At 38.5% G+C, this 25,942-nt stretch overlaps 2 protein-coding genes across 5 annotated transcripts; one reads left to right on the forward strand and one right to left on the reverse strand.

Annotated features, from left to right (window-relative positions):
- Nucleotides 1-3,225: 3,225 nt before the first annotated feature.
- On the forward strand, nucleotides 3,226-13,934 carry LOC122000846 (serine/threonine-protein phosphatase 2A activator-like). Of its 4 annotated transcripts, XR_006117230.1 has the most exons (4): nucleotides 3,226-4,453; nucleotides 13,123-13,180; nucleotides 13,501-13,702; nucleotides 13,787-13,934. XR_006117230.1 is itself a non-coding variant. In XM_042555318.1 (2 exons), coding segments are annotated over exons 1-2 (1,173 nt in total). In that variant the 5' UTR covers nucleotides 3,226-3,281; the 3' UTR covers nucleotides 13,502-13,934. The 4 variants fall into 4 exon arrangements, 2 of the variants coding, with proteins under 2 accessions (XP_042411252.1, XP_042411251.1); XR_006117229.1 differs by having other exon boundaries at nucleotides 13,501-13,934; XM_042555318.1 differs by lacking the exon at nucleotides 13,123-13,180 and having other exon boundaries at nucleotides 13,501-13,934.
- A 5,250-nt stretch (nucleotides 13,935-19,184) lies between these two features.
- Nucleotides 19,185-21,913, reverse strand: LOC122000848 (putative WEB family protein At1g65010, chloroplastic). Its single transcript, XM_042555320.1, has 3 exons — nucleotides 21,660-21,913; nucleotides 20,919-21,020; nucleotides 19,185-20,813 (listed from the first exon to the last, which is right to left on the reverse strand). The coding sequence occupies exons 2-3, from the start codon at nucleotides 21,009-21,011 to the stop codon at nucleotides 19,434-19,436; spliced, it is 1,473 nt and encodes a 490-aa protein (XP_042411254.1). The 5' UTR covers nucleotides 21,012-21,020; nucleotides 21,660-21,913; the 3' UTR covers nucleotides 19,185-19,433.
- Between the last annotated feature and the right edge of the window lie 4,029 nt (nucleotides 21,914-25,942).

The raw sequence follows: 25,942 nt of genomic DNA on the forward strand, positions 1-25,942 counted from the left end.
AAGGAAATAATTTGATTCAAGAAGAAAAACTTCTAGAAGAAGGTGAACGAGATAATCAAGAAATATCGATCAATTACATTTCTACAATGAGAACATGGGATCGAGCAAATACAAATATTGATGAAATATTGCATACAATATGACAATTGATATTCTGAATGAAGACTTTAACCCTATGACTTTAAAGGAACGTCAATTAAGAAGGGATTGGCCAAAATGGAAGGATGCAATAATTTAGATAGAACTAACATCTCTCTCAAAACGTGAGGTTTGGGGCCTATTATAAAAACACCTAAAGGTGTTAAACTAATAGGATATAAATGGGTATTCATAGAGAAAAGAAATGAGAAAAATGAGATTGAATGATACAAATCTCAACTAGTTGCACAAGGTTTTTCATAAAGACTTGGGATTAATTATGAAAAGACATATTTTCCTATAATGGACGATATTATTTTTCATTATCTTATTGGTTTAGTAGCACAGAGAAGACTTCATATATGCAAATGATGGATGTTGTTACGATATATTTATATTGTGCACTAAATAATAACATATACATGAAAATCCCAGAATGATTAAGGATGCAAGAAGCACGCAATTCTCGAGAATTATTTTCTATTAGATTATACATATTTTTATAATCTTTAAAATAATCTGAGCATATGTGGTACAATCGTCTTAGTGAATATTTATTAAAAAAAGGATTATATATATAGTTTTTTTGATAATCAATGTATATGTTGCATATGTTGATAACTTAAATATTATTGGCACTTATGAAGAGATCTCAAATGTAATAAATTATTTAAAGACATAATTCGAAATGAAAGATATTGATAAGACTAAATTTTGTCTCGGCCTACAATTCGAGTCCGTCCTCGAGATGATAATGAGAAAATTATTGGTTCTAAAGTGTCATACTTAAGTGCAATTGGTGTTTTAATGTATCTAGCTAATAATACTCAACATGATATTACCTTTGTTGTAAATTCATTAGCAAAATATAGTTTTATTCCAACCAAAAAGACATTGAAACGAAATTAAACATATTTTCGATATCTCCAAGGAACAATTAATATGGATCTATTTTATCCTCATGAGTCAAATGCAAAATGAATTGGGTATGTAGATGCAAGATACTTATCTGATCCACACAATGTCAGGTCTTAATTAGGTTATATATTCACATATGGTGGAACAGTGATATCTTAGAGATCTATGAAACAAACTATAACTGCTACTTCATCACATCATGTTGAAATAATTGCACTCCATGAGGCAAGTCGTGAATGCGTGTGGTTAAGGCCAATGACTTATCACATTCAAGAATCATGCGGTTTATTAATGGACAAGAAAACTCCATCGATACTTTATGAAGATAATGCAGCTTGCATTTCTCAATTAAAAGGCATATACATTAACGACGATAGAATGAAACATATTTCCTCAAAATTATTGTTCACATATGATCTACTATAAAGTGGAGATATTGACATACATAAAATTCAATCAAGTGAGAATCTTATAGATTTATTCACAAAAGCATTACCAACTACATTATTTGAGAAATTGATTTATAAGATTGGAATCTGATATCCAAAAGATATTAAATGAAGGTGGCAAAAGGCGAATACACTCGCCCCCAGCGCCCCCGCCAATCCGTCCCAGGGCCAACATGGAGGAGGTAAATCACGGGCGACTACTAGCCTTTGGAATAATGACTAGCACATAAGGGAAGTATTTACCTTGACTTTGGCGAGATTCGAACCCCAGATCTCATGGTGGCAACACCTCATGCGCTCACCATTAGACCCATCCGAGGGGACACCATTAGATATTAAATGATGACTTATATAGGAGGAGTGTAATATCAAAATATATGTATAAGGAAGGATGTACTCTTTTTCCTTCACTAGAGTTTTTTATCCCACTGGATTTTTTCCTAGTAAGGTTTTAACGAGACATATTCTTTATACAATAGACATCCAAGGGAGAGTGTCATAAATGATATGCATTTATTGAGGATGCCACTTTTTAATGAATGATTGCATTCATGAATGACTATTAGGATATCTATGATACAAGGTTTTTGAAGAAGTTTGTGAAATGAAAAAGCTGAATAAAAATATTCTAACCATTGTGGGTGTAATGTTTGAATTTTATAGTTCAAGAGCCGTAATAAAATTTCAAAACTATTTTTTTTGTCTTAATATTGATGCAATATGCATGTAGTCATGCAATTATATGTTATGAATTCAACCACATAAAAGTCATTTAAAGCTTTAACTTTTGAAGATGTTTAAATAGATATTTAAAATGTTGATATGACATAATGTGATATATTGGGATCATAAAAAAAAAGCTTTTAGATTACCATATTCAAGAGTGATCATTGGCTTTTGGGTTACCATATTAATAATATAGGGATGCCTTTTATTACTTCTCACAAAGTCTATAAATAGACATCTTTATAATCTCATGGGATACCATCCAAGAGAAATAAAATTCTTCTTCTCTTCTCTTTAAATTCTTTCCATTTTCTAGATATTTTATAATAGTTTTATCATATTGGGAAAATTAAACATTTAATAACAAAATCTATCATTGACGTGTATTACTTCATTCATTGTTTTAATGTAAATTTAAACAGTAATAATAAATATTTTAAAACAATTATATGAAAATATTACAAATATAATTTTGGATTAGTAAATTAATATTCTTTATTATTTTGTAAAAGTGTTACCTTTTATGGCATATTAATTCTATATAAGGATCGGAAAAAACAACTGAGATATATGTATATTCTCTGTTTTCAATTTCAATTAATAATATATTTTACTATTATATTTATTAGATCACCAAGGTCTGTTAAGGTAAAACAACCTTTCTAAAATAGATTTTTAGCAAACATTTTATAAGTTAAAAAAAAAGATATTCACAATGTAATTTTAAGATTATATAAGTTGCTAAGAATTAAATTATAATATTGATACAATATACTTTAGCATATAAGTGCAAAAGTGTTTTTTGGAAAGATAGGGAAAGAAACACTAGCAGCACCAAGCGGTCTGGACCTTCCCGGTCCGACGCAGCACTGCGCTGAGCTGACATCACGGCCTGGGCTGTGGACATCAGGGCCTGGCCTGGGCTTCACAGCTTTTCGCCAAGCCTCACGGACATAATAAACTGGCCCACGGGCTTAATTTGGACAATACATCTGCGACTCGACAACCGCTCGTCTCTCCACCCCTCTTCTGCTTTTTTTCCTTTCCAGAATGACCGATTCCGATCACTCCGACGCCGCACCTCCTCCCTCCTCTTCCTCCCCCACCGCTACCCATTCTTTTCCGGTGATATGTTCATCATGCGCCGCTTGCGACGGCGCCACGGCCTCCTGGTCATCCCCTCCTCCGTGGTCCGAGTCCTCCCCTCCCCCGGCCTACCGCCCCATCCGCGCCCCCGCCATCAACGCCCCCATGGCTACGGCTTCCATCGTCCTCGCCCCCGTCCCCCTTCCTCTTCCTGTCCCCCCTGCCGATCCCCCCTATCATTTTGAGGTCCCGTGCAAACGCATCTCCTCTCCTGACGACATCCGCCGCTTCCACTCATCCACCTCTGGCCGTCACTTCCTTGGCTTCATTGCTTCTCTCTCCCACTCCGTCCGCGGCCGCAAAATCTCCGATCCTGTCCCTTCCCCGCTCTCCGCCACCCTCTCTGGCATCCTCTCCCTTCTTCAAACCCTCGCCCGATGGATCGACGAGATCCCCCCTCTCCCCCACTCCTCCCGCTACGGAAATCCAGCCTACCGGACTTGGCACGCCCGCCTCACTGACGAGGGCCACGGTCTCGTTCTCGCCCTCCTTCCCGAGTCCGACGAGTTCCGTCCCGCCGCGGACGAGCTCCTTCCGTACTTTCTTGATTCCTTCGGCAACGCCTACCGAATCGACTACGGCACTGGCCATGAGACCAACTTCGCCGCCTTCCTCTACTGCCTCGCCCGTCTCGAGCTCATCAAAGAGGAGGAGTATCCGGCTCTAGTCCTCCTTGTCTTCTCCACCTACCTTGATCTTATGCGGAGACTCCAGATCACCTACAGCCTCGAACCAGCTGGATCGCATGGCGTGTGGGGGCTCGATGACTACCACTTCCTCCCTTTTATATTTGGATCCGCCCAGCTGATCGATCACAAGTACATGAAGCCGAAATCAATTCATAACCAGGACATTCTTGACAATTTCTCAAATGATTACATGTACTTGGCGTGTGTGGCGTTTGTGAAAAAGGTGAAGAAGGGGGTATTTGCAGAGCATTCGCCCATGCTCGATGATATCAGTGGTGTTCCTACATGGAGCAAGGTGAACAGTGGGATGTTGAAGATGTACAAGGCCGAGGTACTCGAAAAAGTCCCCATCATGCAGCATTTTCTCTTTGGATCTCTCATCAAATGGTACCTTCGTTTCCCTCCCATTCATTCATTACTTGTTTTTCATAAATTGTTTAGTTTGAGCTCCTATTTATGTTGTTCCAATTGAGTTTCCTAATGTTATAGTTAAGTCGCTCTATTTAAGACCTGGAGGAAGATTGAATACTTGAAGTTCTGCTAATCTGGAAATGTGTCATTACCATAGGTGAATATCTATTTAAATCTCACTAAAGCCATCATTTGGTGCAATCAGAAAGACAGTTTTGGAATTAAGAAAATTCATGGCAATCTACTTGGAGGATAGCCCATTTTATGTTGTCCAAACATCTCTTTGATATGTTTGGAGGCCATATGGTAATTAAGTAGGACCAAAAATTAGATAGTGATGCAGGAGAGAATTTAAAATTGGGTTTTTTTAAAGTAGTTATCCGTTAATTAAGTTTAGTTAATTTTTTATATTTAATTTTGTCCTAAATCTTTGGAACCGAGTCTTGATAGTTAATTTATTTTAAATCTTAGAGAATAAGTCTAGTTGGTTATTTTTCTATTTAGATTTTGATATGGTCCCGAGTGTAGGATTGAGTCACAGGTCGAGATCCGGACCCATACTTAGTCATGCAACACGTAAGGAGGAAAGGGAGGAGGAAAGACTCGTCCTAGACAGAGTCCCAATTACTTAATTTTCTTTCCCTCTTCATTGATAATAACACTCCTTTTATAAGGAGTTAATTACATGAACTATTCAAGGAGAAAAAGGAAAAGACAATCCCTAAAGGAAACAAGGAATCAAATAAATAAATGCCCTTTATTTATTTCTACTTATAATAGTAGCAAATTTGGGCAATAGCAGAATTTGGATAGTAACCAAATAGGCAGTAGCAAATTTATTCAGTAGCTAATTAGGCAGATTTATTCCAAGCTAGTAATTTGCTTCCGATTATAGTGGCGTTCAACAAAGGCGTCCACATCATCACTCCCCTCGATGTTGAACTTGTCCTCAAGCTCGAAGGTTGGGTAGACGGAGAGGAACTTCCCGGTCGGTTCCCAAGTAGCATCTTCAATGGAGGAACCTGCCCAATGCACTAAGTACTCCCGTGTCCCTCTGTTAAGACGGCTGCGCAGAATTGTCTGGAACAGGTAAAGCTTGGCCTTCACACATCTGAGGTAAGGTTCCCGCATTATCTGGTGGAAAGCCCTTTTATGGCTTTAGCAATGAGACGTGAAAAACATCATGGATGTGGCTATCAGGCGGTAAATCAAGTCTGTAAGCAATAGACCCAATGCGTGCTGCCACCTGAAATGGACTGAAATATTTGGGAAGCAACTTGTGATGACGTTGGCGAGCCACCGATAGTTGACGATACGATTGTAGGTGTAGCCAGACTTAGTCACCCACTGCAAAGCTCAATTCACGGTGAGAGGAGTCAAAAGCCAATTTGGTCCGCTGTTGGGATTGCAGTAAATGTGTCCTCGCCACCTGAAGCACCTCATCCCTCTCCATCAAGGCGCAATCTACTAGCAATACAAGTAGAGCCTCCAGAATAAGATAGGAGACGAGGGGGCTCTCGTTCGTACACTAGCTGAAATGGTGTAGCCCCCAAAGCAGTATGTGTTGGGTTTTTCGGGCCGCAAAAATCGCTTTTTGTGTTGTGGAAACCCCGAAATTCCCATGCCACATATCCGTGCGAAGAAATAAAATTTCGTAAAACTTTCACGTACGAGTTTTCTAAGCCTAGATCTACTTTAGATCTACAAGATAAGAATTTACCCTTGATGCGAAGCCCTTCGCTTAATCCCGCTCGTCCACGGTTCACCGGATCTCGAGAGTATCAAAGTAGATACTCCTCTATGTGTATCTACACAAGCAAGAGATGGAGAAACCTAACACAGGTGTGCTAGCACCTTTGTAAGGTTCGGCCAAAGAGGAGGAAAGGGGGAGAAGAAACCTAGAGAGGAAGAAGAAGAAATGAATGAGAATGAATTCTCACCTTGTGTAACTCCCAAGTGGCCGACCACTTTAGGCTTATAAATTCCCATGGAATATCAAGAGTCAAGTCTCTTGATCTCCTCCATGAGGTGACATTTGGTCAAGTCAAACTTGACCAAATAAAGAAGCCTTGATGATGTGGCATTGGTCAAGTCAAAACTTGACTCTTCATCTTCCTACTTAAGTCAAGTCAAACTTGACCACTTCTCTCCCTTGGTTGATCTAATCTAACCATTGGTTCAAGTCAATTTTAATTTAATGAATCTCTATTCATTGAATTAAATTGGTTCAATGAGTCTAAGTCCAAATTAGACTCATTTAACACATGAACCAAATTGAGTCCAACTCAATTAGTTTACTTTGGATTACTCTTAATCCAATTTGATTCATCACATGAACCTAATTCTTTAGGTTCATCAAATGAACCTAATCTCCATTTAATTGCCCTTTGTGTGTAACCCTATAGGTTCTTATAACATTGGCAATGCTCCTAAATCCATTTAGAAGCATAAGTAATGAGCGGTATCTAGCAACACATCATTACTATCCAAGTTATAAGAATGTTGAGATCCAACATCACCTTGTGACTACTAATTGTGACTCTTCACAATATATGACAAGTGTCCTTCTATCCTTGACATCTAGATTGATCAATGTGAGGCATAGACCGTGTCATTCTCTAATCAATCTAAATCTTGAATCCCAAGTAGACTCACTTAATCAAATGAGCTCAATATCTCATATTGACTCATTTGGGCATGACCATGCACTTAGTGGTCTCACTCTATCAAGAATATCGATGTCACTTCCGTCATATAGGAGGGATAGATCCCATCTACATCACTCACATCCTTCCGCATAATTTGTTACATACCCAGTAATCGCCTTTATAGTCCACCCAGTTACGGGTGACGTTTGACGAAGCCAAAATATGCAACTCCTTATGTAGGGAACCATGGTGACTTCAGGTCCAAGGACTAATAGTCATACTAATAGCCACATGAGAAAGTATATGACATTCATATAACGATCCATGATACTTTCTCATGGCGGGTCATTCAGTATACATTCTCTAATGCATACCCATGTGTCAACTTGATATCTCCATATCCATGACTTGTGAGATCAAGTCATCGAGTTGACCTACATGCTAGTCTCGTCGCATTAACATTGTCCTTGAATGCTAATACTTGACTAGGAATGATTAAGAGTAGTGTTCCCTATATCATCTCACTATCGATTCAACCAATCGATTGATATAGGTAAGAACCTTCTACTCAAGGACGCTATTATACTTAGTTATTTGGCACCAATACAAGTAAGTATAATAACCAAAAACAAATGTCTTTATTTATATACAAGAATATGATACAACGAGTCCATACAACAATCATCAAATGATTGGCTCTAGGGCTCTAACTAACAATATGGAAAGATGTGTTGTAGCAATACTCAGCCCATGGAAGTCATTCAAGCCATTTCTGCGGTTGATCCCCAACAAGACAGAGCAGATACATTTCAATGGTACGATTAACTACCTCCGTTTGTCCATCAGTCTGTGGGTGGTAGGCTGAAGAAAAAGATAGCTTGGTTCCACAAAGTCGGAACAATTCTCGCCAAAAGAAGCTAAGGAAAACCTTGTCACAATCAGAAACAATAGATTCAGGCATTCCGTGGAGGTGGAATATATCAGTAAAGAAGATCGTAGCCACTGAGATTGCTGTATACGGATGGTCTAGGGGAATGAAATGAGCATACTTGGATAAACGGTCCACAATTACAAACAAGACTGATTTACCCTTTACTTTCAGAAGACCCTCAATAAAGTCCATGAAGATGTCTGCCCATACTTGTTCAGGGATGGAAAGAGGTTGAAGTAGACCTGCTGGTTGCAAGTTCTGCCATTTGTTGCGCTGACAGGTAACACATTGTCGCACAAAGGTCAAGATATCCCACTTCATACCTGGCCAATAGAAGTCGGTGTAATGTCTTCTGTATCCCCGCATGTCCCGCCTCATGAAAAACTACGATCACTGTGGAAAGCAGCAGAGATTTGCCGAGAAGGAAAACCCGACCCTTTAGAAGATTAAGCCATCCCGAGTTTCCCACTCGGGCCCCTCCTCTCCACTTTGAACCCGGCGTAGTAACCCGAACAACTCAGAATTAGAGTTCACTTCGCTTCGTATCTTATCAAAGATCTCTCCACAGGGAATAGAAAGAGCCATTATAATAGGTTCCTCCTCGTGACATCAGGAGAGGTGTCTGTGGCACGATTCAAATGGCCCGCTTTAAATTCCACCTTGAAGTCGAAGCCCATTAGCTTGCTAATCCAATGTTGTTGGGGTGATGTGGTGATGCGCTGCTCTAACAAGTACTTCAAACTATAATGGTCTGTTCGTATCAGAAAGTGGCGACCCCACAGGTACGACCTCCAATGGATAACGGCTTTGGCCAAACCAATGAGTTCTCGTTCATATGCTGCTAATTTGAGATGATGCTTTGCTATTTTTCGATTGAAGAAAGCAATGGGGTGCCCTAGTTGTTGAAGAATTGCTCCAAATCCACTCCCTGAAGCGTCACTCTACTACAAATTATTCGGAAAAATTAGGCAAACTAAGCACTGGTGCTTCTGATAGGGACTTCTTTAATTGCCCAAATGCCTCTTCAGCCACTTGGGACCATTGGAATGCATTCTTCCTAAGAAAACTCGTGAGAGGGGTTGTGATTTGCCTATAAGCTTGGATGAATTTGCGGTAGTAGCCTGTTAGTCCGAGAAATCCCTTGAGAGCTTTGCAAGTTTGAGGTCTGGGCCACTCCTCAATCGCTTGGATTTTGTTGCGATCCACCTCGACCCCTCGGGAATGGATAACATGACCCAAGTAGGATACTTGGGACTGACCAAAGGAACACTTGGATTTTTTAGAAATAAAAGGTTAGCCTTTAAAAATTCAAAGACAAGCCGACAATGTCCCAAGTGAGTATCCCTCGTGGGATTGTAGATCAAGATGTCATCGAAGAAAACCAAAACGAACTTACGGAGATATGGCTGGAAGACTTCATTCATTAGTGCTTGAAAGGTTGACGGGGCGTTGGTGAGGCCGAACGACATGACCAGGAACTCAAAGTGTCCATGGTGGGTACGGAAGGCTGTCTTCTCGATATCCCTCGGGTCGATCCGAATCTAGTAGTATCCGGAGCGCAAGTCTAGTTTGGTGAAGTATTGCACCCCATGGAGCTCGTCAAGTAATTCCTCCACTATTGGAATGGGAAACTTGTCCTTAACTGTACAGTTGTTGAGCTCACGATAATCGATACAGAAACGCCACGAGCCATCCTGTTTTTTTTATCAGAAGAACTGATGACGAAAAATGCGACTTACTAGGGCAGATGATACCCTGGATGAGCATCTGAGTGCATTGTCGCTCGATCTCATCCTTCTGCAGCTGCGGGTAGCGATAAGGGTGGACCACCACGGGGGCGGATCCTGGCAAGAGCGTGATACGGTGATCACAGTTTCGAGGTGGAGGGAGGCCCGCAGTTCTTGAAATAAGTCATCGTAATCCTCAAGCAATGACTCTAGTTTGTTTCCCATGAATTCCTCGCTGCGTATCATGGTTGTACCTGGCTTCGATTTCAATGGGTGATCACGCTAGAGGACCTCCTTGCCCGTTAGGACAAACTTTGTCAGGGAACGGAAGTCCCATATAATGGGGCCTAGGGTGTGCAACCATTTAACTCCCAAAACCATGCCAAACCTCTCCAACAGAAGCATATAGAGATCAACAGAGAAAGTATCTTTGCCCACCTGTAAAGGTACCGACTTGCAGAGACCTAAGCTTGGCACACGCTCTCCGTTGGCAACACATACCTTCAGACCCGGTCGCTTTTGAATCTCCACCTTCAGGTCCGGCACTAGCCCTTCACGCACGAAGTTGTGTGTGCTTCCTAAATCCATCAATACCGAGACAGGTATCCCATGTGATGCGGCCAACAGCTGCATTGTTTGTGAGTTTCTAACCCCACTGATAGCATGGAGGGCAATTTCTGGGTGCGTCTCCCCCTCTTCCTCACCTTCACTATCATCATCCGGTACTTCAACCCACAATAGGCGCTTACACTTGTGACCTGTGGAGTAAGACTCGTCGCAATTAAAACAGAGACCTTTAGCTCTTCGTTCTACCATCTCCGCGCAGGATAGATGCTTGAAGAATGAGGTAGGTGGAGTCCCTTTGCTGTTGTCCCCTATGGCCTTGGTCTTTGCTACAGGAGGGCCTCCATTGCTAGGTTTAAACTTGGATGTGCTTCCGCCTCATTTGTACGCAGTGGGCGCCCGCCTCGATGGAAGCATTGCTTTCGTTTGAATGCCTTGGCCATATTCATTGCAATGCCCAGATTTCCAGGCTTCTATAGCTCAATGTCGATATGAAGATCTTCAACTAGCCCTGGACAAGTCAACCTGTTGTTGGGGTCGGAGGTCCGAGGTTCGGGCAAGGAGAGATTGAAATTGGCGCTGGTAGTCTTCTACAGAGCCTGTCTACTTTATATTTGCTAGCTCTCCTAAAGGGTTGTTGCTTAGAGGCGAGCCCAAGAGGATATGACAGTGGTTTCTGAACTGCTTCCAAGTCATCTCTGACTCTTTTTGCTCTAACTGATCAAACCAAAGTTGGGCTTCCTCTACCAAGTGGAAGGCAACAAGGCCAACCTTGTCAGCCTCTGTGGTCCTTTGGTTGGTGAAGAATTTTTTGCACCTTTTAACCCAGCTCAGTGGATCCCCTTCTCCAGAATAGGTGGGGAACTCCATCTTTGAGTATCGCAGAGTCATGGTGCCGCTAGTTGGCAGTTTAGGTCTGACCCTCGAGCCTCTAAAAGGGCCCTATTCTGCGCTGGTAGGGCTGTCTGCAGTGGGCAAAGGTCATCGTCTAGCATCTTGAACAGTACGGGAAATCTCGGCAATCTGCTACTCTAGTCCTTGCTGGCAGGAGGTGATTTACTCCATAAAAACTTGCTGATGTGAGGCCAATTTCTCCATGAAGTCATCGAGTTTGGATCTGATCGGATCCGTGCCACCCATGATCGGCTTTGATACCAAGTTGATATGGTCCCGAGTATAGGATCGAGTCACAAGTCGAGATCCGAACCCGTACTTGGTCATGCAACACGTAAGGGGGAAAGGGAGGAGGAAAGACTCGTCCTAGACAGAGTCCCAATTACTCAATTTTTTTTCCGCCTTCATTAATAATAACACTCCTTTTATAAGGAGTTAATTGCATGTATTATTCAAGGAGAAAAAGGAAAAGACAATCCCTAAAGGAAACAAGGAATCAAATAAATAAATGCCCTTTATTTATTTCTACCTATAACAGTAGCAAATTTGGGTAGTAGCAAAATTTGGACAGTAACCAAATAGACAGTAACAGATTTATTTAGTAGCTAATTAGGTAGTAGCAGATTTATTCCAAACTAGTAATTTGCTTCCGATTATAGTGGCATCCAACAAAAGCGTCCACATCAGGTTTTTTTGAGGGATTTGAGAGCTATATAAACATATGTTTAGATGATGTTTGAGGACAAGTTATTTTGATATTGAATCAATTGGTTTCGCTTAAACCATGTTACGGTTATATCTCTTTTGTTCTTTATTTCCCGCTCTTATTTTCTCAAAAAGGTTTTTTAAAACCTATCTTGAGCTATTTCTTATTTCATTATTTCTCTTTTGTTTCTTCTTAATCCCTTTGTAACTTCACGTCCCAGAATAATCTATATTCTGCTCGGCGTCAGATAGTTTCTTAAGATTATATTTCTACATGCATGGTATAATAGAAATGGTATAGTGAAATACCATTCTCCAAAATTGTGCTCATGGCTAATGATGGTTTTGCAAAATAAACATAGCCTCCTTAATCAATCACTAGTTGTTAAATTCATTAATTTATTTCTAAAAATAGTAGTCACCGTGGAGGTTTTGACCAATAAAATGATTACAGTTGATCAATATGTGAAGTTGGACGGCAAAATTATGTGGTTATTAAGACAGTGTGATAGAGATTTAGGATCTACTCATCCTTCATTGTACGTGCCTGTAGTGGAGAGCTATTCATGAAATATTTGTTTGTGTAATGCGATGCCATTAAAAGACAAATATAGTCAGTTGATGGGTTCTCAACAAGCTCGAGTTGCTGTCTTCCCTGTGTCATCATCTTGAATTACTCTAGCAGGAGCCTACAGCATCTATTTTCGCTTGATTCTCTCCAGCTCAGTTCATCTTTACTGGAAACATATTCCATTTTTCAGAACAATGTTGATGCACTTCTAGATGCTCATTGATATTCTATTGTTCCATTAGAAGCTTCCTCAGATGCTATTATATTTAGCTACAGAAAATTATGATTTTTACAATATAATTTTGCAAAGTACCTCAGGAATATCTGTCCTACGATCATGCGTTCAATTGGACACTACTGACTGGATTTCTGATAAAATGTGTGAAAGATTGGGAAGTTCAATTCTTAGCCTTGAAGTCTACAAATGCTTTTTAAGTTTAATTATTAACCTTAACAGCCCACTAATGACTGCGTAATCTTGAATACTAAAACCCTACTATTTCTGTGTGGTAGAGAAGATTTTTTGTAATACTAGTGGGCATCTGAAACTTTAACTGCATCTGATGCTATGACGTAATAGTTTTTTCATCTGCCAAATATTGCAGGGAGTGAAGTTCTCTTCATCGAGCTGTCCTGTTGACTTACCTTCAAAATGCTATCGAGGTTCTCTTATCTTAGCATTTAATGGACTCAATTCGTGTACTTGCATTATGGTCGTACACATCTGGTTGTTTCTCAAATCCTCTTATCTTAGCATTTAATGGACACACCTCCCTTTCCTCAAAGCAGATGACAAGTAGTCTTGTCATATTGTTTTTTCACTCGATATAATATTTTGCATCTGAACGTGCTTATGTTGAGTGGTCATATCTGCATGTAAAATCTGTCTGAACTCTATTTTGTTTAACATCTTGAATGTCGTACGATCACATGGCCAGTAAAATATCCATCTGTGACTCTCATCTGTCTTTTTATCCTTTCAGATTCAGCGTTATTGAATCAACACTACTCTGCAAAGTCATTATGGTTTGTAAAAAAAATATCAGTCCCTAGATTTGCTGCAAAACTATTCCATAGCACGCTCTGTTTATCTTGCTCTAAATTTGTTGTTGCTGCCGGGCAAATTTCTCAGCCAAGAACCATTAAATTCTTCTAGCCATTTCAAAGAACAATTTGTAGAATGCTGTGAGTATGCTATTGCTTGAGAGGTGGTATTTTTGCTGGTGTTGCTGCTGTCCTTATTTGAATTCTGTCTGCACCCTTGTTCAGTCTCTAATGTTGGGGTTTATGGAGAACGGATGAAAGTAGCATTCATTTTGTCATCAAGCAATTGGCTGTTAGAGCTAGAAACAAACAGAACAAGTGGGGATGCGATTGAAAACTTTACAAATCGATATAGAGCACTTATTTCGTTCGATTGTTGCAGTTGTTACAAACAAGGTTTTTTGGGTAATTGAGGTTTCTGATTTTTACCGATTTATTTTGAAAGCCGGAAGTATTAGGATAAATCTAAAAGTGCAAGTGGTAAAATGGTTGCATCTATTATAGTTGAGAATTAAACCCCAAATGTTTGGGAGATTGTATGGACATCCTACTGCATCATCGTGTGTGTAGGTACCAATTATGGGGACAACAAAACAAACAATTTTTTTACGAACTTTGAAATGTTCATATATAAAGCCTCAATGTGTTTTAGATCAATGGCCCATAGAGTTGGACCAATAGTTATTGAAAGCTTCACTTATAGAGATTGCGTGAAACAGCCGCTTTTCAACTAACTCAAACCTTCTAGGTAATTTGTTTTTTTATAATACTATATAAATAAACGGACAATAATAAATGGTCAAAATTTTGATTAGTCAGAATATATTTTATAAGTCATTATTAAAGATATTTTAATAATATTATTTTTATATATTAATTTTATAAATCATTATTAAAGATATTTTAATAATATTATTTTTATATATTAATTATATGTATGTATTATTATTCAATTCTGCTAGCCTGATTTTTATAGATATACTGTAAACAAATGAAAGGTCAGGTGAACTGGATCAAATTGATTTTTGTTTTTTTATCAATGAGATTCTAATCACACAATTTTCTTGGGAAGATTCGAACTTCTTTTTGTACTTTTTCAAAAGACTAATTATTTTCATAGAATAGGTTTTTGGCGAAATCTGTTTCGGTTTGACTTTTTCAACTCACTTTAAAAAAACTTGGATTCAAGTTGAATGAACCAAAAAATAATCCAACTCCAATTTACATTATGTATGGAGCTTTTATTCAATCATCATTGTTAAATTATATTTATTTTATTTGGTTAAAAAGATGATTAGCTCATTTTTAGTGCCTCGTTAATCTATCCCTATATCAATATGGTGAAGATAAATTACGGATGACTACTAACTATTAATATATTAGTCAAAACATAAGAAAGACATATTTAGATACTTCAAATTTTAACTCTATAATCTAATATAATAACACTTCATGTTTTAATCATTACACCTTCCCGAGAGATTAAATTGTATTTATTTTAGTTCTGTAAACTAGTAGCAAGAATTTTATTCTTTCATTAATGTTTAAATTATTTTATTATGTTAAATAATATTTTATATGATCCATCTTTATTATATATATATATATATATATATATATATATATTATAGTCCAACCCTCAAACCCTAAAGAAAATACCTTATTAGTATAATTGGGAGCTTAAAAACATAAACAAAAAAAAATGATCGAAGCTCCTTGATCATCCAAGGCACCTTGAACATGTGAGAGCGCCTAGGCGTGACACTCACGAGACGTCAAAATCTATTTTTTTTAATCCTTCTCTCATCTACATGTATAATTATCTTCTTTCTCATTTGATTACATGCTACAAATTAATACCACCTTGGTACTTGCACCACAAAACCAAAATCATCCACCTTAGTGTTGGATTAATATTATTTACCTTGGTGCTGGTTTGTAGAAACTAGCACCACTTAGTGCTGGTTCATGAACCAAGTACTGATTTCTACAAACTAGCACCACTTGGTGTTGGTGCTGGTTTGTAGAAACAGTGTCCCCTCAGGATGATGTGGTGATTAAGACATGAGGTGTTGCCATATAAGGTCTTAGGGTCGAAATTCGGCACGTCCGAGTATGACTTCCCCTATGTCTTGGCTACCTGCACTAATGGCTAGTAGCCATCCGTGATTTACCTCCTCTGTGTTGCCTTAGAGATGGATTGGCGAGGGCGCTGGGGGCGAGCGAATCACCTTTGCCACATGGTTTGTAGAAACTAGAACTAAGGTGGATGGTGCTGGTTTGGTGGTGCTAACACCACTAGCACCATCACCACCACCTTGGTGCTGATTTTTATAAACTAGTACTATCTTGGTGTTGATTTATAGAAACTAACACCACCTTACATGCACTCAAAGGAGAGAGAAGAGAGTTGTTGTGAATTTTAAAAAAATTAGATTTTTGCTACGTCAAATTGCACATGTCGAACGTCACCCACAGGAGCTCACATCTAATCCCTAAGCTCTAAAAAAATTTAAAAATTACACTAGGTACTCACAAATATGCAGCTAGCCCAAAAAAAAAAAAAATCTAAACCCGACCCCCCAAACCTAAAATCTTAAATCCACTCCTGTGTGCAACATAAAATTGATTTTTTATATACATAATCTTTTTAGCCCCTATTTATATATATACACAATCATTTTAGCCTAGGCGACAGGCGTGGGCGGCTAGCACAATCAGCAAAAATTAATTTGTTTCATTTTCTTTTTGTTTATTTTTTTCAAACTCCTAGTTATGCTAATAAGCTTTTGTCAGGGGTTAGAGGAATGAATCATGTGTATTTTTAAAAAATTTCTTTTCGATTTTAAAAAATGAGTGCTCAGCGGAAAGAGGATACGAACAAGGAAAATAGAATACAAGAAATTTTACTTGGTTCGGAGTCTTCGACGACTCCTACTTCAAAACCCCACCCTTTAGACCTTTCCGACAAATAATTCACTAGTATTTGCAAAATTAGTTACAATATAAGGAGAGTGTAACAACCCTACACTTCCTAAAGCAATAACTATAATAACAAAAATTTGTTACCCAACACGTGAAGATAAAGATCTGGATTGAACTTGGGTGTTAGAATTGATCTGGCTGGCTACAGTAATCAAGCATAGTAGCATTGTAGCATAGTTATAGCACGAAGATGGTGCAACATGCAGGATGATTATGGAAGCTTGTAGAGAAGTACTATTGAAGCTGTTAGTTGAATTCTTCTTATAAACAATGTTGGAGGTACCTGCAACAACCCATGGAGCCTCCAACGGTGATTATCCGATCCGAAGAACCTGTGCGAGGGTGTCTTTCATAAGATCTAAGGCACCTCCAATGCACTCTGAGGTGCTTCCAATACGCTTCGAGGTGTCTCCCCGCAACGAAACTCTATCTTCAAAATTTATCTGTGCGAGGGCACCTCCAACCTATCCAGGGTGCCTTCGTTTGGCTTCAAGGTGTCTCCCTGCAGTTCTAGAGCACCTCGAGCACTGTTCAGCCAAGGTTAATCTTTTATGCTTTGTTCCTACAAGCCATGTTAGTCCAAGTAATAAATGATAACCTACAAAATAAAGTTAGCATAATAAAAATTAGATTATTAATTAGATATTGTTTTCCCAATACCAAGATCTAGTGTTGGTTTCAACTTAGACTTTCAAAATGAATCTAAGTTGGACCAGTGCCTACAATCCTACTGGAGCTCGTCTTCACTAAATCTCTCTCCTCTAGTGCTTATCTTACTTACCATTGCAAACTTACTCAACTCTTGACCCACTAGGTCTTCATATCAAATGCCCTATCTAGACTTTAGCCAGTTGTCAGGTATCGCAAACCCAACTGAACTTCCTGCCAAATATCAACCTATCTGTTTTTCCTTTGTCAGTTATCAGGTTCTCTAGACCTAACAGGACTTCAGCTTGGTGTCAGGTCTCGTCAAATCTTTCAGTTCATCACACTTGGTAAATAGGTTAGAAAACCACAAGTCTAATTTTAACATTTGTCGTACATCAAAATCTGAGTTTAATTATTAGTTATATATATATAAAACATCCCGTTGTAAAAAAAAAATCCTGCAAATGTGTCGTAACTGGGGATCAAATCATAAATACTTGGGTGACAACTTGATGTGCTTCCGCTGCACCATAGTCGCGGGGCAATATCAAGACTTTTATATATAGAGAGAGGATTATTATCTTACACATCTAATGGTGGAAACCATGTGAGTACTATGTGTATTTTTTTTTTAATTTCTATAGTTTTAATATTATAACACAATTCTTAAATCCTAAAAATTAAACCATAAATTCTAAACCCTAAATGGTGAAGATAATAAAAACAAAATAAATATATTTGGTGTTTATAAGATGCGCACCATTGGAGGTGTAGGTTAATATTATTGTACATATATAAATATTTAACTTCTTTTCTCTCGCCAATTAGATTTTTTTAGCTTTTCTCAATAATTCTGCATCTCTGGTACATTGTATTTGTTACATGAAATTTCATAACTCTATATCGGGCCGGTCCTAGATTTTGAAGACTCCAGTGCAATAATAATAATAATAATAACAATAATAGATCCTTTGTATTTATATAAATAATAATAATAAAATCGATACTATAAAAATAATTTTATTAATAGAATAAGGATTTTACCATAATAAAAAAAGATTTAATCTAAAATTATTTTTCATTTAATCATGCACCAAGCTAAATCAACATGAATCAAATAAGAAAATTCTACCTAAATTGAATCCTCAAAGGGTCTAAGCGCGTGTAGTGGCAGTGGGAATCGATGGTGACGCAACGATGCAACGACGACGATACTGAAAATCATAATATGGGAACTAGGAAGGTGGCTGTCGGTGATTGTCAAAGTGGACGAAAGCAAAGAGTTTGAGTGTAAGACAGGGAGCAAAAATGAATTTAGGGTTTAAAAAGAAGTATAAAAGAAACCAGAGAAAGAAAAGATATGATCGAGCTCCCTCCCATGGGTATTTCTCTCTTTTATTATTAATACTTTTACAAAAAAAAAAAACTGCAATCATTTAGATTTTATAATTAAATCTTTTAAAATTAATATTTTATTGAATAAATACTAATATTTTTTTTACTAAAAGAAATGGTTCCTACCCAAGATGGGCCCTGTGCGCCAGCCCCACCTTGACCACCATACACCGGTCCTGATTATATAATCACAAACAATAAATCATATATTTTATAAAATTTTCTTATAACTTAAAGAATGAAGGTTATATCCGACTTTATCAGCTCTTTATTTAAATAATAAACTTTATCTTACAAATTATATTTCCATTAATACTGGTTGTTTAATAATAAAATTAAGATATTTAAAACTTTAAATTCCCTCAATTCATTTATTTATTATTACTTATTCAAGTTCTCTTCTATTTATTTTAAAACATAGAGAAACAAATTGAGGGGTCAGGATAAGTCAATGTTGTAAACTCGAATTAGATCCATTAATTCAACGTATTAAATAGAAAACAGGAGGCTAAACTCATCGGTTTAGATCATTGGAGTAATCCCTAAATCAAAATTCAGACCAATTCAAGCGAATGAACTTTAAACCAACAACACTATAATTACTCGACGTCCAATCTCAGGTTAAAAAAACAGTGGATCAAATTGAATCTCGAGTTTTAAAACTAAAAGATCTTCAATGTTTCATTTGATCCCTATTTTTCTTAAACTTGATCAATTTCGAACTTACATTATACAAAGTGATGCTTCAACCGTGTTGCATGGTTAGAAGTTTGCAGATTGACACGAAGAGGAAGAGGATCTCAGAATTTAGTCACCAAAGAACTACCCGTGACGAATTCTACATTTAACTTCTTTTTCTTCTAAAACTCTCTCCGAATCTCCGAAGAAATGTCTTCTTTTTCTGATTTACAGCAGGTTGCTCAGTATCATCCAAATGACTTGCATCTATACGATCAAAAACATCATGGTTTACTGACTGCTCGTAGTCAGAAACAATTGAGGAAGCAACCTTAATTTCATATGTCCTGAGCTTCCCAGGTTCACCTATTGAGTGCCTAGGACCATGTTGCAATTGTTTACTATGTCCAGGCCATCTTTCCGATGAAAACTTCGCTAAAAGTTTACCGGCATCGCCATCACTTATCGCAAAGGGTTCACTCTCGTTGGATGGGGCTCCCATGCTCGAGACCATTGTGGATGTTGCAGCAAGCAAGCTCTTCAGCTCCTTGACACTATCTGTTGCTGCAGCTTCACTGACCTTTAAGCATTCATATTCTTGTTTTAGTCCCTGCAATTCTTTTTCCTTCTGAGATAAAAGATCTTTTAGCTCAGTGTTGTCTTTCCTAACAATCTCCAGGGATTCTTTGACGATGCTGGCTTCATTTACAGCCTGCTTTAGAATATCCCTCAGATTGAAATTCTCTTCCCTGGCCGATCTTTGTGATCGGAACAACTTATTGTTGTCTGCTTTTAACTCAGTGATCTCCTCTTCGGACATTTTGATACAGTTTATGAAGCAATTCTCTTTCTCACCCCAAGCAGTGGAAGATTCCTCCAATTCATACTTGAGCCTTTCAGATTCTTCGGATGCTGCTTCAAATTTTTCTTCCATGCTCCTTAATTGCGCCTTTAAGTCTTCTGCTTCACCTCTTGCTTTCTCCAGCTCAGATTCGGTTGATTTGAGTTTTCCCTTCACCTGATTGGATTCTGTTGTTACTTCTTTCAGGACGGATGCTAAACCATCCATCGCTGTCTTGCTTTTCTCTTCTGCTTCTGTGCTTAACCTAAGCTCGTTCCTTAGTGTTCTAATGTCTTCTTCCGCAGAGCCAATGCGCACAAGATCATTCCCAAACAAATGCTTCTCAATGTTTCTAAGGCTTCGGCTGCCAAACCGTCTAGAACTCTCCAAGCTCTTGCTGTTCTCTCGCAGAAACTTGTTCTCGAGTTTGGCCTCTTCCAGAGAGATATTTATCTGCTCAAGGAGCTTTGTCTGGGACGCGAGCGATCCATGCAATTTTCTTTCTGATTCCTTCGCTTTCTGAACTTCTTTCTCTAGAGACTCCACTATTGACTTACTTTCATCTGTGAATCCTTCAGACGCAGGGTTCTTTTTCAGAGAGGTAAGTTGTTGCATTACTCGGGATTTCTCCTCTTTCTCCTTCCTCAGTTCTTCCTGAAGCTTTTTTAATTGTTGTTGCAGATCAGAAGATCTCGGACGTTGTTTCTGAAAGTAAATAAGTAGCACACAGAAAATTTTTTTGCGATCAATAACAACCGATGCAAGTTGGAAAAAAATTGGAACAATATCATACTTAAAACGAGAACTTACAGATAATGAATGAGCTGTCTTGTTAAATGATCCTGGGTCTGATGAATCCAATGAGGAAGAAGGTCCCTCGGTTGTTTTGGATTGAGATTCCATTTGGAAGAGCTAGGCGTTAACACATGTGATGCAACGAATTAGTACACGTTCAAAATAGGAATGAAAAACAAACCAAGAGACTAGAACAGCAGTTTCTCGCAATGATCAAGGAGACTCAAGAACCACAACAACTTTCCTTCTTGTCTTTCTCTCTAAAGTCTGAAAAAGTCGGTTTGCAAACATGATTTGATCTCCAAAATCGGGGGAAAAAAGGATCGTTTAATTAGTTGTAAAGATGGAATCAACGAAACGATGCCCAATTAGAAACGGAAAGCGCTAGTTCTGCAAACCACTAGAAAGCACCGTCAAAACAGAGAAAAAGATGTGAACTTTAGGGTACCTGAGGCTGAACTAGTAAGGCAGCATCATGAACTAAACTAATGGCTATGCCTAGTAAATCGCTCCAGCTCGAAGACGCAAAAAACAATTCTAGAAAATGATGGAATCGAGCAAAAGTGCGAGCGAGCGAGCAAGCAAGATGGTGAACTCGTCATCGATTAGACCGAAGCGCGACCATGATGCTGATCTCTTAATCGATTTGATCAAAGCGGGAAAAGCCGGCACCTTGACGGCGAAAAAAAAAATTACCATATCGAAACGGAAAAGAATCGCGGGAAAGAAACAGAAATCGAAGGCAGGAGTGCTCACCACTTGGCAGTTGGTCGCAAAACGAGCGTGTGTTCCTCGGAGCTCCTAAAGCAGAAAGCTTTTCAAGAGAAGCGAGCCCTCCAGTCGCTTCACGACGCCGTTGGCTGAAGGAGAAGCCGAAGAAGAAGTTCAAAAAGAAAACAAGCGAGGAACGAGTAAATGGCGTGGGGTTGGAGGCGCCGAGGCAGAAAGGGAGGTTGAAGCGGTCGAGTCCACCATCCGCGCGTTGGATTCTTCTTCGACTCCCGCGAGGTTGCCCCTTGCCGGGTCACGGTCAGACTTAACGGCCGATGATGTCATTGCGATTGAATACTTAACCAATGTTAATGTTCCATCTATGGCTATTGTTTACGTCATCGTGCATTTTCTGTTTTTTTTTAAAAAAAAACAGAGTTGCCTTCCTGAATCCGATTAAATAGCAATCAATTAATATTAACAAGAATAAAATAACCTTTTCCTGATACAAATGTTTCCATATCGATCGAGTAATATGGCGAATTGATATGGACAATCCTTCATTCATAGCCTATTAAAGTTATTCCTCGCGTGTGGTAATTCAATAGAAAGACAATAATGATCACCTTAACTAGACTTTTCATGGTTGCCATGGATTGAGGTTTAAGTTATGTTTACCTCTCAAAAGATGGAAAGGGAAAGGAAATGAATTAATGGAAATTCGTAGGGATGGGTAAGAGAAAGTAAAGAGAAAAGAAAAGAATTAAAGGGAGAGGGGAAAGAATAGGAACTTTTCGGGGAAAAAATAAAAGAAGAAAAAATTAAAAAAAATCATACGGTCAAAAGCGCCGCTTTTTATAAAAATCTTTGCATGTCTTCTATTTAATTTGTCGGATGATATTTCTACAGTTCATTGGCGGTGCGATTGTTAAGATGAGCTAATGATTTCGGCGTCGACGATCACAAATGCTGGGACTCAGGATTGGAGATCTAGTTGTAGGTTCTGAAATGTGGCGGTCCGCTACAATCATGCAAAGGCGGAAAAGATGTACCCAATGAGATGGGCTAAGGAAGAGGAGCGGGAAGCGTCGATAGGGCGTCGGGTCTCCAGAAATCCAACAACTACACCAACTTTCTTCTTCTCCCATTCACTGCTAGCAAGCATCAAGTGTAGTAAGTTTGTTTTTCCTCTCCTCACAACAACAATAACAACGATTTCCAGCCGTTGCTTGTCGTCTCTCTTTCCTTCTCCTTCTCTTCTCAAGAGCAACGACTCGTTGTTTTTGTTGTCTTTTCCCACCATGCATAGCAATCGTCGGAGCTAGCCAGGGTCGTCATTGGATCCCGTCGAAGCTCGTCGAGGCCATCAGCGAAAAGGAGAAAGGTTCTCCTTCCTCTTCTTTCAATGTTTCGCAGCTTCATCATTGGTTTATCTTATTCTCTCAGCCAATAGCAGAAAACCATCACTCCTTTCATCTCCTCTAAGATGTCCAATAGCAACAACATATCTCCCTAATTTTTTTTCTAGCTGTCAACCATAAAAGTGAGAGCTACCCGCTCTCTTGTTGCCCAAATCATAAGACATTTAGGGTGTTTTTGGTTTGCCCCATTTTCATTTTCATTTTCTGAAAAACGTGCGTTTTTCGTTTTTTAGAAAATGACTTTTCCGCGTTTTCGTTTTCTTAGAAAACACTCTCTCATTTTCTTAAAAGTGAACGTGGAAAACGCAAACCAAACGCGTTTTTTATTTTCTCAGAAAATGAAAACAGAAAATAACATGGAAAACACAAACCAAACGCCCCCTTAGGTTTTCCATCTTTGGAATGTGTGCTGGATTAAGTAGAAGAAGAGAAAAAAGGCACTCGGACCTACCTCCCACACCGGCGCAAGTGAGATAGCCAATTCCCCATCGGCTTCGATGGCCAAGCAAGAGAGGCGCTAAGCCCAAAGAATTTGAAAATGAGACAGAGACTACAGTAGGAGAGGATGCTGAAGTTGCTGCTCCTACTGCACAACAAACAGAGAGGCATGACAAGCAAAGAGATGGGAGGGAGGAGGAGAAGAAGGCAAATGGTTGAACATGGCGAATAAACTCTCACAAGGCCATCGGTGGGAAGAGGATGTCGCGCTGGGCAACTGATCATGTAATAGTTGTGCATATTAAGGGAGAGAATTGCTTTCCATTCGATTTGGGCGGAAGTAAAAATGATCAAAAAGATTTTCCACTGATAAATTTATAAATTTGTCTGTTCAAAAAGGAGGAAAATAATTCTTTCTATTTTTTCGAAGTAAATAAGAGAAAGGAATATAATTCATCCTTTTAATGAAATAAATAGAGGAAAATTTCATGCTATGGAAATTTTTCCATGATTTTTGTTTCCTTCGTCCCAAGTAAACAAAGCAATTACATGTCTAAAATAAATACATTTTAATCAATTTCGTTAAATTGTAGAAGATGTGATTATGCTCATTCCAAGTGTCACTCATAATCCATCCTCAAATTATGTGAAAGGAGATAAATCACGAAGTCAGCTTATAGTTGATCACCAAGTGACTAGGAGGTGGAAAAAAATTTTCTCTGAGGACATGCACTCGTTAGAATTTAGCCAACCAATTTCGTTAAAGAAGCATGGTTAAATACCTAAAATGATTAACTTATGATGTGACCCATAGTCAATGCTTTAGAAATCCTTATAAATTTGTCAGTGTGAATCTATGCCAGACCGCAAGTAGTGACATGAAGATACAATATTCACTTGGACTCAAACTAAGTGCTCATGGACTCTAAAGTGACATCCATCATTCTTTATCTAAAGGTTGATTGATACCTGTCCATAGCATGTTGATCCCCAAATGTCAGACCATGCCTCTGATATGGACTGACGGACAACAGCATGCCTTGGCACGAACTAACAAACAACAGCATGCCTCTACAGTGACTGACAGACTGGAGAATGCCTTTGACATGAACTAACAATTGCCTTATGCATAAAATAATATCACGTCCGTATTGCAAAGAGGTGAGTTGATATGGGTGGATGCACACACACAAAACCAAGTTCAACCAAGTTCCATTTCTGTAAAAGACAGATGAAATTCATTGGAGAGGTTCTCTCCTCTATTCTCCTCCCTTAGCCACTTTGCCAAACAACTCACCATGAGAAGAGACAATAGTTTGATCAGGTCAACACTATTTTTCTTCTACTACTGCTCTGCCAAAGCCCCTCTTTCAGCAAAGGCACTCTATTATGCAAACTATAAAAGCCTTTCCTCTAGCAGAGGTACTTGTAGGTCCAGGTAGACCGGTTAGAGAGGGTGAATAGCAATGAAAAGAAAGTTAGAAAAATCTCTTGCATTAAACTTGGTAATGACACAATATTAATTAAGCACAATTAATTAACATTAAAAATAATAACATAAAATAAGTAAAAGGATAAAAAGATCTACTTAGTTACAATCGAGATGATTGTTAATCCAAGACAATGAAAAAACTCCACTAGAAAAGGCTCCTTTGTTGAAGACAGAGTAGCTTCTTTCAGACTTTGAAAGCACATAATTAGCTAGGAAAAGTAATATAGTAATTGTTGTTTAATTCTTAGCTCCAGGAGCATTGGTAAGTCCAAGTGACGTTATCAAAAACTCATAATGTCCGTATATAAGGCATACTCAACCATAAGATTACTAGCAATGAATCTATAATCCGATCACCAACTACATATCACAAAATTCATAAATATCACACATCACACTCACTATGTCACCATCAACAACAAACCCAAATAATAGATCATCAAAACAAATATCCACTAATAGATCATCAAAATAACTATCCACTAATAGATAATCAAACAACCACATAACTCAATATTTAATCCAATAAATCATTATAAATCGACATATCACAATATTTGATCTCACAATACTCTCAACCTCAAACCATCCTCAATAATAATCAACCATGATAACTCCTCAGTGATCAATTTTAATTATATCGGGTACCCTAATATCCAAAAGATATGAGTATACAAACTCTACAAATCCTATCCGTGTTCGATCGAGTAATTCGCTAGGAGGGAGAGGGGGGGGGGGTGGTGAATAGTGATTAAAAAAATTATCATAGAAAATTGAGTACGCAACGGAAAGATAAAAGGAAAGAACAGAACAATGCTAACAAAACCAATTTTACTTGGTTTAGAGCCTTCGTTGACTCCTACTCCAAGGCCCACACTCATTGAGTGCTTTTGTTGGGCAATCCACTAGCAGTTCAAAAATGTGATTACAAAGTTAAGATACAAGAACTTTGGAAAAGAAATACCGACAATAGTAAA

The sequence above is a fragment of the Zingiber officinale genome, chromosome 7A, assembly GCF_018446385.1.
Source record: "Zingiber officinale cultivar Zhangliang chromosome 7A, Zo_v1.1, whole genome shotgun sequence".
NCBI lineage: Eukaryota > Viridiplantae > Streptophyta > Magnoliopsida > Zingiberales > Zingiberaceae > Zingiber > Zingiber officinale.

What these genes read in the sequence shown, in the direction of transcription:
- LOC122000846 (XM_042555317.1), top strand. Translation starts at nt 3,282, where the DNA reads ATGACCGATTCCGATCACTCCGACGCCGCACCTCCTCCCTCCTCTTCC.
- LOC122000848 (XM_042555320.1), bottom strand. Translation starts at nt 21,011, where the DNA reads ATGGAATCTCAATCCAAAACAACCGAGGGACCTTCTTCCTCATTGGAT. An exon ending in AGACAGCTCATTCATTATCT is followed by an intron (nt 20,814 to 20,918) that starts GTAAGTTCTCGT and finishes ATTTACTTTCAG; the next exon opens with AAACAACGTCCGAGATCTTC.